We start from the raw sequence: 18,001 nt of genomic DNA on the forward strand, positions 1-18,001 counted from the left end.
ATGGATGAGGTTCTCAGCTAATTTGTCCTGTAAAGTAGTTTAGATCCCTGATACGGTGTAGGAACCCAAACCTAGGTCTTCTGAATCCAAATTCATTTTTTTAACCAGTGCTTTTTTTGTGAAAGAAAAAGGTGCTGGAACTCACACATGTCATACAACCCACCTTGCCTATCCTACAAGGTTCCATCCAAAAAAGGTGCCGGAACTCCGTTCTGAGCGTTCTATGAGAAAAAAAGCCCTGGTTTTAACAATAAATTGAGGAAGTGTGTTAATGAGTTTCTTGCACCTATTCAGATTGGGTTAGTCCTTGCGAGAGACCCAGCCAGAGTGGTTTAGCAAAAATCCAGGACACAGCTATTTTAATGCTCCCCATTTTCTCTTTCCCCCACAAACTCTTCTTTCCAAAGGATATTTTTAATCTCTCATTATTATTATTTTTTTCCCTGAAGGCAGGCAAACAGGATCATGGGTTGTTTGTTTCAACCCGCCTTTGATTTGGGCTAGCTAGCCTTAACTCCCGATGTTTTACGGTACTGTGCGTGAATGATGGGTGCACTCGATGCTTTTCTCTGAACAATTTTTAAATTAGGACTGCCTTATTGCAATTCACATTTGTACAAGATTGTGTCTGGACAGCATTTTCTGTTTCTTTCTCCTGTCCAAGCTTTTTGTATAGGGCTCCAGCGAAAAGTCTTTTCCAGGTCAGGATCTGTGCAAATAATAGAGATGCAAAGCAGGGGGGGGGGAGTAGCTGCCACAATGAAGCTATTCAGTTTATATCTATAGACAAATCGGCACTGATAATGCATTTTTGAAAGATTCTGAAGATGAGCTACTGTATAAAAGAGAATAGTTCTGCTCAGTGCTGCCATTCTGTAATTTTACAGTGTATGTCAATAACATTTGCAGATCATATAGTTTAATCAGCATACGTCGGAATCAGGACAGGCTAGTTAGAGAGCTGAGTGTGAGATACAAACTCAAATGTTAGAATAGAGTAGAGTAGAGTAGAGTAGACTAGAATAGAGTAGAGTAGAGATGAATAGAACAAGAATAAGACTAAAGTAGAGAAGTAGAATAGAATGATAGAGTCTAGAATAGAATAGAATAGAATAGAATAGAATAGAATCTTTATTGAGAATAGAATAGAATAGAATCTTTATTGAGAATAGAATACAATAGAATAGAATCTTTATTGAGAATAGAATAGAATAGAATCTTTATTGAGAATAGAATAGAATAGAATCTTTATTGAGAATAGAATAGAATAGAATCTTTATTGAGAATAGAATAGAATAGAATAGAATCTTTATTGAGAATAGAATAGAATAGAATAGAATAGAATAGAATAGAATAGAATAGAATAGAATAGAATCTTTATTGAGAATAGAATAGAATAGATAGAATCTTTATTGAGAATAGAATAGAATAGAATAGAATAGAATAGAATAGAATAGAATCTTTATTGAGAATAGAATAGAATAGATAGAATCTTTATTGAGAATAGAATAGAATAGAATAGAATAGAATAGAATAGAATAGAATAGAATAGAATAGAATCTTTATTGAGAATAGAATAGAATAGAATCTTTATTGAGAATAGAATAGAATAGAATCTTTATTGAGAATAGAATAGAATAGAATCTTTATTGAGAATAGAATAGAATAGAATAGAATAGAATTTTTATTGAGAATAGAATAGAATAGAATAGAATAGAATAGAATAGAATAGAATAGAATCTTTATTGAGAATAGAATAGAATAGATAGAATCTTTATTGAGAATAGAATAGAATAGAATAGAATAGAATAGAATAGAATAGAATAGAATAGACTAGAATAGAATAGAATAGAATCTTTATTGAGAATAGAATAGAATAGAATCTTTATTGAGAATAGAATAGAATAGAATAGAATCTTTATTGAGAATAGAATAGAATAGAATCTTTATTGAGAATAGAATAGAATAGAATAGAATAGAATCTTTATTGAGAATAGAATAGAATAGAATCTTTATTGAGAATAGAATAGAATAGAATAGAATCTTTATTGAGAATAGAATAGAATAGAATCTTTATTGAGAATAGAATAGAATAGAATAGAATAGAATCTTTATTGAGAATAGAATAGAATAGATAGAATCTTTATTGAGAATAGAATAGAATAGAATAGAATAGAATAGAATAGAATAGAATAGAATAGAATAGAATAGAATAGAATAGAATCTTTATTGAGAATAGAATAGAATAGATAGAATCTTTATTGAGAATAGAATAGAATAGAATAGAATAGAATAGAATAGAATAGAATAGAATCTTTATTGAGAATAGAATAGAATAGATAGAATCTTTATTGAGAATAGAATAGAATAGAATAGAATAGAATAGAATAGAATAGAATAGAATAGAATCTTTATTGAGAATAGAATAGAATAGAATCTTTATTGAGAATAGAATAGAATAGAATCTTTATTGAGAATAGAATAGAATAGAATCTTTATTGAGAATAGAATAGAATAGAATAGAATAGAATTTTTATTGAGAATAGAATAGAATAGAATAGAATAGAATAGAATAGAATAGAATCTTTATTGAGAATAGAATAGAATAGATAGAATCTTTATTGAGAATAGAATAGAATAGAATAGAATAGAATAGAATAGAATAGAATAGGATCTTTATTGAGAATAGAATAGAATAGAATCTTTATTGAGAATAGAATAGAATAGAATAGAATCTTTATTGAGAATAGAATAGAATAGAATCTTTATTGAGAATAGAATAGAATAGAATAGAATCTTTATTGAGAATAGAATAGAATAGAATCTTTATTGAGAATAGAATAGAATAGAATAGAATAGAATCTTTATTGAGAATAGAATAGAATAGATAGAATCTTTATTGAGAATAGAATAGAATAGAATAGAATAGAATAGAATAGAATAGAATAGAATAGAATAGAATAGAATAGAATAGAATAGAATAGAATCTTTATTGAGAATAGAATAGAATAGATAGAATCTTTATTGAGAATAGAATAGAATAGAATAGAATAGAATAGAATAGAATCTTTATTGAGAATAGAATAGAATAGAATCTTTATTGAGAATAGAATAGAATAGAATAGAATCTTTATTGAGAATAGAATAGAATAGAATCTTTATTGAGAATAGAATAGAATAGAATAGAATCTTTATTGAGAATAGAATAGAATAGAATAGAATAGAATAGAATCTTTATTGAGAATAGAATAGAATAGATAGAATCTTTATTGAGAATAGAATAGAATAGAATAGAATAGAATAGAATAGAATAGAATCTTTATTGAGAATAGAATAGAATAGAATCTTTATTGAGAATAGAATAGAATAGAATAGAATAGAATCTTTATTGAGAATAGAATAGAATAGAATCTTTATTGAGAATAGAATAGAATAGAATAGAATAGAATCTTTATTGAGAATAGAATAGAATAGAATAGAATAGAATAGAATAGAATAGAATAGAATAGAATAGAATAGAATAGAATAGAATCTTTATTGAGAATAGAATAGAATAGATAGAATCTTTATTGAGAATAGAATAGAATAGAATAGAATAGAATAGAATAGAATAGAATCTTTATTGAGAATAGAATAGAATAGATAGAATCTTTATTGAGAATAGAATAGAATAGAATAGAATAGAATAGAATTAGAATAGAATAGAATAGAATCTTTATTGAGAATAGAATAGAATAGAATCTTTATTGAGAATAGAATAGAATAGAATAGAATCTTTATTGAGAATAGAATAGAATAGAATCTTTATTGAGAATAGAATAGAATAGAATAGAATAGAATCTTTATTGAGAATAGAATAGAATAGAATAGAATAGAATAGAATAGAATAGAATAGAATCTTTATTGAGAATAGAATAGAATAGATAGAATCTTTATTGAGAATAGAATAGAATAGAATAGAATAGAATAGAATAGAATAGAATAGAATAGAATAGAATCTTTATTGAGAATAGAATAGAATAGAATCTTTATTGAGAATAGAATAGAATAGAATAGAATCTTTATTGAGAATAGAATAGAATAGAATCTTTATTGAGAATAGAATAGAATAGAATAGAATAGAATCTTTATTGAGAATAGAATAGAATAGAATAGAATAGAATAGAATAGAATAGAATAGAATAGAATAGAATCTTTATTGAGAATAGAATAGAATAGATAGAATCTTTATTGAGAATAGAATAGAATAGAATAGAATAGAATAGAATAGAATAGAATAGAATAGAATAGAATAGAATAGAATAGAATAGAATAACAGAGTTGGAAGGGACCTTGGAGGTCTTCTAATCCAATCCCCTACTCAGGCAGGAGACTCTATACCAGACATGTCAAACACAAGGCCCGGGGGCCGGATCCGGCCCTCGAAGTAGTTTCATGCGGCCCACGAAGCCATCCTGGAAACAGTGAGGGAACGGCCCCCACTGCCTCGGCCCTGGCCCAGAGACCCTCCTTCTGCCAGAGACCCTCAGATCTGTCCCACTCCTGCCCAGGCCCCCATAGGCACCCTTGATGCCAACGATGTAGAGCTGGCCACGCCCACCCAGTAGGCCATATGCACTCTAGCCACGCCCACCCAGTAGGCCACGCCCACCCTGGCCACACCCACCCGGCCCCCTGAGGGCAACCGCAATGCTGATGCGGCCCTCAATGAAATTGAGTTTGACACCCCTGCTCTATACCATTTCAGACAAATGGCTGTCCAGTCCCTTCTTAAAATCTTCCAGTGTTGGAGCATTCACAACTCTGGAGACTAGCTTGACTCCCTCTTCTTTTTTTTTAATTGAAAAGTTTTAAAATACATTTTATCTTTCACAATCCCCCCTCCCCCCACCCCTACCCATCCCTCCCTGCCCCTCCCCCCCATTTCCCCCTCCCCCCCGACTTCCCAGAGCTAAGTACAAGGTATAAAAACAAAGAACAATCATAAACATCCCTATGCTAACAACAATAAGCTTGACTCCCTCTTCTTTGGGGCAGCCCCTGAGATATTGGAAGACTGCTATCATGTCACCCCTCGTCCTTCTTTTCATTAAGCTAGACATCCCAATTCCTGCAACTGTTCTTTATGTTTTAGCCTCCAGTCCCCTGATCTTCTTTGCTGCTCTTCTCTGCACTCTTTCTAGAGTCTCAACATCTTTTTTACATTGTGGTGACCAAATGTAAATGGAAGTTATACATAGAACTGGAGTCCCTGTGCCTTATGACAGACTAGGTAAGGAATCAGCTTTTTAAGACTTGACAAGCATTGAAATTCTTAGATTGTACTCAAAGTAAAATAAGATTAAGCACATAACCACATTAGCAGTTAGAGCAGTGCATTCGTCAAAACAGAACAATTTCAATCAATGCATTCCATTAAAATTTCAATATTTTTAAGTTGCCTCTGTACTTTAGGAAATGCTATTTAATTTGACCAGTAACTTGTACTCAGGGAGGGCTTGTTATGATAAAAAGGAGAAATGTATCTAATAACTTCATTTATTTATTTTTAAAAAGGAGCTTTTGGGCATTTTTAAAGGAAAAGTCTCCTTTAATCTTGATTTTAGGCGGCTACGTGGATATGATAAGATGAGGCAGTTTTAAGCAGTTGACTATTAAAATTTAAGTCACCTGCATAGATGTGCTTAATTTATTGAAGTTTAAGTCAACTGCTTAAAGAAGATATTTTTTTAAGGCCTCTGTGCAAACCTGGGAAGTGGATGCTTTAAAGAGACAACCACTTGTTTTCCTTAAAAAGGTAAAGGTAAAGGTTCCCCCACACAAGCGTGCTAGTCGTTTCTGACTCTAGGGGCCAGTGCTCATCTCCGTTTCAAAGCCAAAGAGCCAGCATTTGTCCGAGGACGTCTTCCATGGTCACGTGGCCAACATGACTAGACGCCAAAGGCGCACGGAACACTGTTACCTTCCCACCATAGTGGTCCCTATTTTTCTACTTGCATTTTTTTATGTGCTTTCGAAGTGCTAGATTGGCAGAAGCTGGGAGGAGTAACTGGAGCTCACTCTGCTACGCGGCACTCAGGATTCGACCCGCCAAACTGCCAACCTTCTGATCGACAAGCTCAGCATCCTAAGACCAATTTTCCTTTTGGGGATCAGTCAAGCTTATTACAGTAGGTGCTGCCTCCTACTGGAACCTCAATCTGTTTAAATATCTTGAATTTTTATGCAATATATTATTAATTGAACAGAATCAAGGGAGGGCCAGGACATGTTAGAAAAATCTATAGAAAAAAAATGACAGAGATCTGTGAGAGAATCCTGTCTGAAGATCCCAAGAAACAAAGAAAAGATATTTTCCCCAGCTTAACGGCTTTCCAAATATGTCAATAACTCCTAGAAACCCTGAGGTCCAATATTATCTGGATAGATCAGTTATAAAATAGCTTCTTATGTTACTTCTATATATTGTGCCGTACTGCTTAAGTTATAATAGTAATGGAATGCTAATTATAGGTAAAAGGTAAAGGTAAAGGTAAAGGTTCCCCCGCACATGCGTGCTCGTCGTTTCCGACTCTAGGGGCCGGTGCTCATCTCCGTTTCAAAGCCAAAGAGCCAGCGCTTGTCCGAGGACGTCTCCGTGGTCATGTGGCCGGCATGACTAGAGGCCAAAGGCGCACAGAACGCTCTTACCTTCCCACCGTAGTGGTCCCTATTTTTCTACGTGCATTTTGACGTGCTTTCGAACTGCTAGGTTGGCAGAAGCTGGGACGAGTAACAGGCGCTCACTCTGTTACGCGGCACTCGGGGTTCGACCCGCCAAACTACCGACCTTCTGATCGACAAGCTCAGCATCCTAACCCACTGGAAATAAGCAATGGGACTTATTTCTGGATAGGTATTTTGGTTTCCACCTTAACTCCATCAAAGATAAAGGTTTTCTTGGTGATCACTATGTTAAGGAATACTTATTTTAATTCCAAAATCTTGGGAATATATCTTAATCCTTGGATTGGCAGTCCTTAAATATAAGGATTTGGATTTAGAGACTGTGATTTTGGAATATCCAAGCATGCAAAATTAGCCCTAGTTTTGCTGGTGCCCATCTAAAGACTCTACTACCTAAATTGTTTCTTCGTCCAAATTATCCCGTAACGATACTCGTGGCATATGAAAATGTCCAGAAAGCATTTGGCTCACATTAAAATAACTTTCTTTTCCATAATTTTTTTTTCCTGCCGATACCATTTCAGGTTCTAAAAACCGCTAGCTGAAAACCCCAACCATTCACCAAGGCACCTCGACTTTTAATTCCTCCTTCCACAATTCTGAGCAAGCTATAATCCGAAAGGCGAAGGTTTTAGTGGCTCAGGCATCGCAATTTGATCAACGCTGCCTGGCAGGGGTTGACTAGAGCAATACAGAGGCTGACCTTTTGTGAACAGGAGGACCCAAGAGACTGTTTTTATTGGGAGGGAGTCTGTCATAAGTATCAGAAGCAATCCCCAGTCCAGTTTATCTTCCCAGATCATTTTAATTTTCAAATCTATAGGCCAGGGCAGGCACAATGAATATAATTTTTTTTCTTGGGAAAAAAAACGATCCTTAGCCTCTGGTTTCTACATGATCAAACTCAATATTTTCGTCCTACAGTTAATCCATACTCTTTGAGAACAATCCAGTCACTGAGAAGGGTTTTTATATATATTTTAATTGATTGGAATATTATAAGAGTAATGGCAAATATCACAATATCTCTGTTTCTGACATTTGTTTATCTGTTCCGACAAGCAGGGCAGTGTGCATGTCTGTGTTTACATACTCACACACACATACCTATAACAGCTACTCATTTTTGTTGTTGTTATCTGCTGGAGCTGTCTGTACTTTATCTATTTTTATTGCTTTTAGTTTATCTGTCACTGTGATTTTATGATGTTGCTTGTGATTAATCTCTCCAGACAATGGAAAATGAATCAGAAGGCTGGGATATAAATTATCTAATGAATATGAAAAATAACCAAAACAGGGTGATGGCAGAAAAAGCTGCTTTCATCTTTAACACGGGCTTATTTAAAGCAACACAAAGCAAAATCCTAACATGGTTCACTCCTTTTAAATTCAGTGGGGCATGCCGAAATCTGGTTGGGCTATAGCTGAGCTGACGTAAATGAAGTTGCTTAACCAATAGGTTGATGTCAGACAAAAAGATGAAGGAGCTGAGGACTCAAAAGCTAAACGCAGTATCCCATGAATGAAGGTATTCCATTCCATTGAGCTTGATTCCTGAGACAATGAATGGAACAGAATGATTTGATATTCTCTCTGTCTATGGAGGTTCTCAGTCATCCAAGTCATGGCTGTCCCAAAGGTGCTTTTCCAAGAAGCAATTGGACTCTTTTTCCTTGAAGACTTTTCACTTCTCATCCAAGAAACTTCCTCAGTTTTGACTGAAGGGTAAAGGATGGAAGGATTTATATTCCTTGCAGTCATCTGTTCATTAGCACTCTTTCTGAGAGTCACTGAGGCCACCTGGAGGTTTATCTGTGCCCTCTGGGGTCATCTGAATAATGCAAATGGGAAATGTGGAGCTTACTTGAAACTGCTGAAAGGACGGTGTTGTAAACACAGCCTGTTTTTATAACATATACACTGTATATTCAACAAGCAGTATATACTGTCTATTCAACATGTATACCACATATTGTGGGAAGTCAGCCCCCCCCCCAGAGAAGGAAATATTAAAAGGGCAGAAAAATGTATTTCCTCAAAGGATCTTAAAGAGCCTTGGTGGAGCAGTGGGCTAATGCCTCCTTAAGTAACACCAGCTGCCTGCAATTAGTGCAGGTTCGAGTCCCACCAGGCTCAAGGTTGACTCAGCCTTCCATCCTTCCGAGGTAGGTAAAATGAGGACCCAGATTGTTGGGGGCAATTAAGCTGACTTTGTAATAATGCCGCTTGGGGTGTGTGTGAAAGCCCTAATAAGCAGGCATATACATAGAATGAAGGCTATTGCTAAGCTTGTAAGCCGCCCTGAGTCTTCGGAGAAGGGCGGGATGTAAATGGAATTAAAATAAAAAAATAAAAAATAAAGAGGCAGAAAAGCAGGCCCAGTTTTCTTAATAGCGCCAAGTCTCCCTCCCCCAAGCAGAAACCAGCTCCGTAGAAATGCAGATGTGATAATCCATTCAGGAAGGTTGGAGGCCCCCAGCTAGAAGATTAAGAAGACAAAGACACCTAAAATCTACATACCTCACCCAAACTCTAAGATGGGACATAATAGGATTAACCCACAGATGCCAAAGGGGCACACTCAGACTCAGGTCAGAATACATGACACGGGTAATACAAAGCCTCAAACAGGAACAGGAGACAACTCCAAACAAAAGGCTCCAGAGGGTATAAAAACCCACTCCCTACATTTTTTTTATTTTTTATTTTTATTTTAATTCCATTTATATCCCGCCCTTCTCCGAAGACTCAGGGCAGCTTACAAGCTTAGCAGTAGCCTTCATTCTATGTATATGCCTGCTTGTTAGGGCATGTGCTCTCTCTCTCTCTCTTTTCTTCCAGAGCCATCTTCCTGTCTGGCTCTCCTCTTCAATAAACTACAACTTTCTTTCTAAAGCAGTCGCCATGTTGTTTATTCCCGGCTTGGACTGAACCACGATGAAGACTTTTCCTTCAACAATTTGGCACCCAGGATGGGGCTCCAAGCTAACCTCTCCAATAGAGTGAGACCGGTAAGCCCCATCTTGCCAGCAGCAGACCCCCTTGTGTCTGTGGATGGGTTTCCCAGGCCCTGCCCATGTGGAGCCAGGGTAGTAAAGGGAGTTTGGGGTTTGAGCTCAAGGGCTGCTTTGGAAAAAAGGTGAAGCCCTGAATATCTTACACTGGTAGACTCAGATTGGGAGTCCTAGGGCTCAGTAGGTACAATTAAAGAAAATGTAATAGCCTGGCTTGCATGTTGGCTAACCTCAGTTGGACGTCATTTTCTGGATGCACTGAACTAAGAGCTAAGGCAGGAAACAACCCTTGAAAATGGGCAGCCATGTACCAAGGCAAACCATGGCTATGAAGAATTTTGGGAGGAATGTGCAAACCTGACTGGAAGCTCAAAGTGACATCCAACATTTGAAAATGACTGGCCCGGAATATTGGAAACTATAAATTTCTTTTCCACCCAACAAAATTTTTGCTCTGACTTTTAGGACTTCATGGGTTGGAAGGTCCCCTTTTGGGAGGCACTGCAAGGATCTTTTTCTGCTACCTCCATTAGTGTCTTCTTCTTCTTCTTCTTCTTCTTCTTCTTCTTCTTCTTCTTCTTCTTCTTCTTCTTCTTCTTCTTCTTCTTCTTCTTCTTCTTCTTCTTCTTCCTCTCTTGTTTATCAACTCTCCCTGATCAGATCAATTTTAATCTTGGGCCAGTAAGTGTGTCATTCACACACTTATGGCACAAAGGGGGAGGGGATAATATAAACAATGCAAACACGGTATAGCTTCTCTGTGTTATAAACCCAGTATATATTCTCTCTCTCTCTCAATCTCAAACTCTCTGTGTAAGTATGTGTATATAAATGTTTCCAGGGTCAGGAATATGTTTTTTTCTTTCTTTCTTTCAGAATTCAACTTCTGAACAACCTTAGCATTCCTCATCATTGGCTTTGGAGCTTGAGATGCTGAAAATCGCAACTGATCAACATTGGGAGCATAGGTCATCACAAGGAGAAGAAGATGGCGTCAAAAGAACCAAAATGGTAGGCCCAGCTATGAAGTCGTGTCCTTTTAAAATCTGTTTTACCTGCATTGGGATGCAAGTAAAAAAGAGTTGAGATTTAATCACAAAGTTGAGGCCACCATCTTGATTTTTTTTTTTGACACACCCTCCTGACGGATGCACCTGATTGGGAAGCCATGGTTCCCCAAACTCTAGTGTACCGATAGGTAGACCCAAGAACATGGAACGATTGTAAACATGAAGAAATTACTTAAGACATTTTTGTTCAGGTGGCTGTACTTCAGTTCTTCATATATCTTTTCGAGACAGAATAATTTACCTATAGAGTGAAGCATACTTGCGAGACCACCTGCTGCCATTGTCAACCTCCCATCGCCCGGTTCGCTCCCACAGAGTCGGCCTCCTCCGGGTGCCGTCGGCCAGGCAATACTGGCTGGCGACCCCCAGGGGGAGAGCCTTCTTTGTGGGCGCGCCGACCTTCTGGAATGAGTTTATTTGTTTATTTATTTTTGGGACTTATATGCCGCCCTATCTCCCGAAGGACTCAGGGCGGCTAACAACAATAAACAATGCAATAATACAAAACTTAAAAAAGGATTAAACTAGCAGCCCCAATAATAAAATTAAAAACCTTTTAAAAATCCCTGTCGTCAGTCCAGGTCAGCCTGATGGAAAAGGAATGTTTTAAGGCCGCGGCAAAAGGACCGGAGATCCGGGGCTAATCCGGAGCTCAAGGGGAAAGTTGGTTCCACAGGGCTGGCGCTCCCACAGAGAAGGCTCTTCCCCTGGGGGTCGCCAGCTGACATTGTCTAGCCCACGGCACCCTGAGGAGACCCTCCCTGTGTGAGCGCACTGGGCGATGGGAAGTCATTCCCGGCAGCAGATGGTCCCGCAAATATCCCAGGCCTAGGCCATGTAGGGCTTTAAAGGTAAGTACCAGTTGCCTCTGGAGCTGCGGATGGCCCCTGACCTTCGGTCCTTCTGCCATGACCTGAAGACCTGGTTGTTCCAACAAGCGGGGCTGGACTGACTACGTTTTTTAATTAGGCTTTTTACTGGGTTTAATTAGGCTTTTTACTGTCTCGTAATTTTGCATTTATTGTTTAATTCTCTTTTCAATTTTTTACTCTATGTTTTTTTTAAAATTTTTATTGTTGTGAGCCGCCCTGAGTCCTCAGGGAGAAGGGCGGCATATAAATTTAATCAAATCAAATCAAATCAAAGTTTCATCGTGGTTTTGAATGCAAATCTGTGGAAGGTGCTTTTAAATTCACCTGCATTTCAGAGGTAGCTCATTCAGAAAAGAGGAGGACTCCAAACAGAAATTCAAAATTGGCCATGGTGATGAGCGGGCCGGGGGGGGGGAGTTTAAATATATTTATGACTTTTCTATATGCATCGTTTGGACTTCTGTTGGTGATAAAGGGCTACAGGTCTAGCCAGAACAGAATGTCATGGTCGGCAGTGAGTCTTCATATACTTTACCTGAGTTGGTCATCTGCTTCTGGGAACTGTTGGCAAGCAAAGATAATTGCTGGGCTAGAATTGATGGGGAGAGCTGATCGGTTGTTAAGGTACATGTCATCTAGCCAGTATTGCAATACCTACGAGAGAGAGAGAGAGAGAGAGAGAGAGAGAGAGAGAGAGAGAGAGAGAGGGAGGGAGGGAGGGAGGGAGGGAGGGTACATTGTCTTTTACCATAAGTGTCTTTGCCTTTCTATTTTATTTTTATTTGTTTGTCTCCCGCCTTTATTATTTTCATAAACAACTCAACATGGCAAACATTTCCAGCACATCTTCCTTTTCCTATTTTCCCACAACAGCGAACCCTGTGAGGTGGGTTGAACTGAGAGAGAGAGAAAGAGTCATTGGCCAAAGTCATCCGGATGGGTTTCGTGGGTAAGGTGGGACTGGAACACACCGTCTCTTGCTTTCTAACCTGGTGCCCTGGTCACTAGACCAGGGGTAGGCAACCTCGGCTCTTTTATGACTCATGGACTTCAACTCCCAGAATTCCTGAGCCAGCTATGCTGGCTCAGGATTTCTGGGAGTTGAAGTCCATGAGTCGTAAAAGAGCCGAGGTTGCCTACCCCTGCACTAGACCAAACCGGCTCTCGATTTTTAACCTGAATGTTCTTTGATGACTACAAGTCTAGAGTAATTCTTCTCTCCCACTCTAATCTCCCACCGTCTTCAAACAAGGAAGTCTGTAAATAAACATTTGTCTGTACTAATCATGCCTCTGTGACATCAGAGCATCTCAGTCAAGTCCAGAGAGGAGGGAATAAAGGAGAAATCCTGGCGTGATCCTAGCCCTTTTCACCTGTTCACCTGTTTGAAGCTGAAGGACAGAAGGCTTACCCAATTCTCCATTTGTTCACGCCTTTCAAGGAGCTTCTTCTGAAGGAACTCTCCATGGCCTCCTGGCGCCCCAAACGCCTCCACGAGAGACTTGGTTTTCTTATATTGTTCTTCAGTCACCAGATGTTTCATGCACCGAAGGTACATGTCTAACGTTTGCTGGAGGGAAGGAACCGGAAGCTTGGGAAGTGCCTAACGAAAAAGAAGCCGAGTAGTTAGTAATTGAATATTCCCGCGGTATTTTTTTTTGTTTTACAAAACTATTTTTGGCAGTTGAACTTCAGCTTGGATGTTCTAACCCTGGGCTTTTCAAGCAGTGGTACGGGTACCACCTGTGGTACATGAACACCTGGCAGGAGGTACGCAACTGTCCTAGAAAAGTGGTAGGGGGGAGGGGAATGAGCTGAACCGGTGGCAGCACGGCACAAGTCTGAGCGAGAGACGGCTGGAGCTGCAGGGCTGTCAGGGCTGAGCAGAAGCACCAGGATCAGTGCCAGGCTCCAGCTGGAGCTCGGCGCTGATCCTGACGCTTCTGCTGAGCCCAGAAGAAGCACCGATCAGCTGGAATGTTGCAGCATCTCCAGGGTCTTGTGATTTACATCCAGATGCTTGGCAACTGATTCATATTTATGACGGTCACAGTGTCCCAGGGTCATGTGAAGTGACCAAAACCTGCTGCAATCACCCAGCAGAGGGGGAAAATAAAAACCAAACACCCCCCACCCCGCCCCCACTGCCAATCCTCAACAGAAATGCTCACAACAATGAAAACCTCGGACAGGAGGAAGAGCGCCGCTAATTTTAATTGACCATCCTTCTCCTTGTACACTTCACATTAATCCGTTTTCCACAGATAAGCGGTTTGTTGAATTTTTCAAGGCAACTTCACTCATGTTGCCCGTGAAGAGGAACAATGTGATGACCGTCCCTCCAAACAAGGGTTGTTCAACTTTGGCAACTTTAAGACTTGTGGACTTCAACTCCGAAGATGCTGGCTGGGGAATTCTGAGAGTTGAAGTCCACAAGACTTGAAGTTGCCAACATTGGACGTCCTTGATTTCAAGTCTTGTCCACCCCACTGGAAATTCAACTTCCATTCTGATCCCTCTTTCCATCACTCACCATCTCGTCTCCGCTTTGTGTGGCAATTTCCTTCTTTGCCGTGATCTTCTCTCAGATTGGCACTTTGAGTCTCCTCTAGAGCTTTTCAACAGATCACAAAATCTGAAATCGCTCGCAGAAGGTTGCAGACTTAGCTCCTTGGGTCTAGAAACATATATAAAGGTAAAGGTAAAGGTTCCCCCGCACATGCGTGCTAGTTGTTTCCAACTGTAGGGGCTGGTGCTCATCTCTGTTTCAAAGCTGAAGAGCCAGCGCTTGTCCGAGGACGTCTCCGTGGTCATGTGGCCGGCATGACTAGACGCCAAAGGCGCACGGAACGCTGTTACCTTCCCACCGGAGTGGTCCCTATTTTTCTACTTGCATTTTTTATGTGCTTTTGAACTGCTAGGTTGGCAGAAGCTGGGACGAGTAACAGGCGCTCACTCTGCTACGCGGCACTCGGGATTCGACCCACCAAACTGCCGACCTTCTGATTGACAAGCTCAGTGTCCTAACCCACTGAGCCACTGCGTCCCTCCCTCCCTCTCTCTCTCTCTCTCTATCTATATATCTATATCTATATATCTATATCTATATCTATATCTATATCTATCTATCTATCTATCTATCATCTATCTATCTATCTATCTATCTATCTATCTATCTATCTATCTATCTATCTATCTATCTATCTATCTAATCATATATATAATCTTCATAGAGGAAAATCTAAGGAATAGACTTTTCCAGATTAAGAACATTTCTCTATAATCGAGAACTAAATCACTCTTGTGCCTCCTTTTTGTCACCCTCTAGTTGTGATGGTTGAGAAAGTAGAAAGTAGAAGGTGAACCCTAAAGTATTGCAGGCGACAAATAATAGCCTTTTCCTACAGTATTTCCCCCCCTCCCAATTTGTGTTAATTTGGGGTGGGTGGGTCCTTATTTTCAGAAAAGGAAATGAAACCCCACCAAATTCTCTTTCATCAGTAATTTGTTCTGGTAGTGGAATTGGGCACTCCAAGATGAAAGGTTAATACATCAAGTGATAGGTCCCTTCTGCTTTGTTGATATTATTTGCTAAATATTCTTTCATTTTTGATGGCAGCATATATCCCCAGGATCTTATCTCATCTTATCTCATCTTATCTCATTTTATCTCATCTCACCTCACCTCACCTTATATCTTATGTCTTATCTCTTATGACTTATGTCCTATGTCTTATGTCTTATGTCCTATGTCTTATGTCCTATGTCCTATGTCCTATGTCTTATGTCTTATGTCCTATGTCCTATGTCTTATGTCTTATGTCCTATGTCCTATGTCTTAAGTCTTATGTCTTAAGTCTTATGTCCTATGTCTTATGTCTTATGTCCTATGTCTTATGTCTTAAGTCTTATGTCCTATGTCTTATGTCTTAAATCTTATGTCTTATGTCCTATGTCCTATGTCTTAAGTCTTATGTCTTATGATGATGATAACTTTATTGTCACTTTGAATGTACACCAATCGGCATACATCAAAATGAAATTTCGTTGCATATAGCTCTCAAGTCTTATGTCCTATGTCCTATGTCTTAAGTCTTATGTCTTATGTCCTATGTCTTATGTCTTATGTCTTAAATCTTATGTCCTATGTCCTATGTCTTAAGTCTTATGTCCTATGTCCTATGTCTTAAGTCTTATGTCATGTCCTATGTCCTATGTCTTATGTCTTATGTCCTATGTCTTATGTCTTAAGTCTTATGTCCTATGTCTTATGTCTTAAATCTTATGTCTTATGTCCTATGTCCTATGTCTTAAGTCTTATGTCTTATGATGATGATAACTTTATTGTCACTTTGAATGTACACCAATCGGCATACATCAAAATGAAATTTCATTGCATATAGCTCTCAAGTCTTATGTCCTATGTCCTATGTCTTAAGTCTTATGTCTTATGTCCTATGTCTTATGTCTTATGTCTTAAATCTTATGTCCTATGTCCTATGTCTTAAGTCTTATGTCCTATGTCCTAAGTCTTATGTCTTATGTCCTATGTCCTATGTCTTATGTCTTATGTCCTATGTCTTATGTCTTAAGTCTTATGTCCTATGTCTTATGTCTTAAATCTTATGTCTTATGTCCTATGTCCTATGTCTTAAGTCTTATGTCTTATGATGATGATAACTTTATTGTCACTTTGAATGTACACCAATCGGCATACATCAAAATGAAATTTCGTTGCATATAGCTCTCAAGTCTTATGTCCTATGTCCTATGTCTTAAGTCTTATGTCTTATGTCCTATGTCCTATGTCTTATGTCTTATGTCCTATGTCTTATGTCTTAAATCTTATGTCCTATGTCTTATGTCTTAAATCTTATGTCCTATGTCCTATGTCTTAAGTCTTATGTCTTATGTCCTATGTCTTATCTCTTATGTCTTAAATCTTATGTCCTATGTCCTATGTCTTAAGTCTTATGTCCTATGTCCTATGTCTTAAGTCTTATGTCTTATGTCCTATGTCCTATGTCTTATGTCCTATGTCTTATGTCTTAAATCTTATGTCCTATGTCTTATGTCTTAAATCTTATGTCCTATGTCCTATGTCTTAAGTCTTATGTCTTATGTCCTATGTCTTATCTCTTATGTCTTAAATCTTATGTCCTATGTCCTATGTCTTAAGTCTTATGTCCTATGTCCTATGTCTTAAGTCTTATGTCTTATGTCCTATGTCCTATGTCTTATGTCCTATGTCTTATGTCTTAAATCTTATGTCCTATGTCTTATGTCTTAAATCTTATGTCTTATGTCCTATGTCCTATGTCTTATGTCTTACGTCTTACGTCTTACGTCTTATGTCTTAAGTCTTTTGTCTTATGTCTTATATCTTGTCTTGTCTGGTCTTGTCTTATCATCTCTTTTCCCCTCCCCTCATCTTCCCACCTCTCCCTTCTCCTCTCCCCTCCCCTCCCCTTTTTGCCTCTCCCCCTCCCCACTTCTCCCCGTCTTCCCCTCCTTCCCCTCCCATCTTTCTTCTCCTCCCCTCTCTCTTCTTTCCCCTCCCCTCCCCTCTTATCGAACTCCAACATGCAGTTTTTCCCTTCTTTTTTGCTATTTCTGTTGAAAGAGAAGACACAACCACGTTGATATAAAAGCCCATCTACGCCAGCAGCCATCAATCCCGTACGTTGAGCTGCAAAACCGGCGAGCAGGGAAGGGAAGGTGGAGCCTTCCATCAAAGAAGAGAAGAAGACCAGTCCATTGCAGTCTAATTGCTGTGTCGGACGCCTCCGAGCCAAATGTCAAACACAACATGGGCTTATTTCTCAAGGATTCCATGCTGCAGAAGACTTAATTATGCCAAAGGGGGGAAAAAAAAGTTCCACAGAGGGCTTTATGGCCACTTCTGCCCAGATGATTTAAAGGGTCAGGCAATTTGCTAGGAATCAAATTAATGCCGACCGATTTGATTACGCTGAACTTCTTACGCCCCATCCTGCCAGTGGGCCTGCAATGGGCAGATTGACATTTATGGGGGTCCTGTGGCCTTTGCAGTCCTTCAAAAGCAAAGAGTAATCTGCAACAAAGGAAGAGGGACCTTCCCACTAGGGACAAGGGAGATGGATCCGACTTTAAATCAGGGCTCTACTCAATTTAGTGTGGCTGGTTCGCTCAAGGCACACCCAAATCATCCCTCAGTTGTAAAGAAGAAGCAAAAGAAGACATTCTGAAAAGCTGAACAGATACAGAGATACAGGGAACAATTTTATGTGGGCTTTCAGCGGGAGGAAACGAGTTATTTATGGTTTGCAGAATAAAA

The 18,001-nt window shown here is 38.8% G+C and overlaps 1 protein-coding gene across 1 annotated transcript in view; it reads right to left on the reverse strand.

Annotated features, from left to right (window-relative positions):
• Positions 1–17,676, reverse strand: part of CHAT (choline O-acetyltransferase) — a gene marked incomplete at both ends in the record, with an annotated part of 41,691 nt that extends 24,015 nt beyond the window's left edge. The window contains 3 exons of the mRNA XM_083364909.1: positions 12,221–12,339; positions 13,097–13,288; positions 17,656–17,676. Coding sequence (XP_083221035.1) covers positions 12,221–12,339; positions 13,097–13,288; positions 17,656–17,676 — 332 coding nt within the window. The remainder of the gene's footprint in view (positions 1–12,220; positions 12,340–13,096; positions 13,289–17,655) is intronic.
• Positions 17,677–18,001: the final 325 nt, after the last annotated feature.

This window comes from Vipera ursinii (assembly GCF_947247035.1).
Source record: "Vipera ursinii genome assembly, chromosome: 5".
Classification (NCBI taxonomy): Eukaryota; Metazoa; Chordata; class Lepidosauria; order Squamata; family Viperidae; genus Vipera; species Vipera ursinii.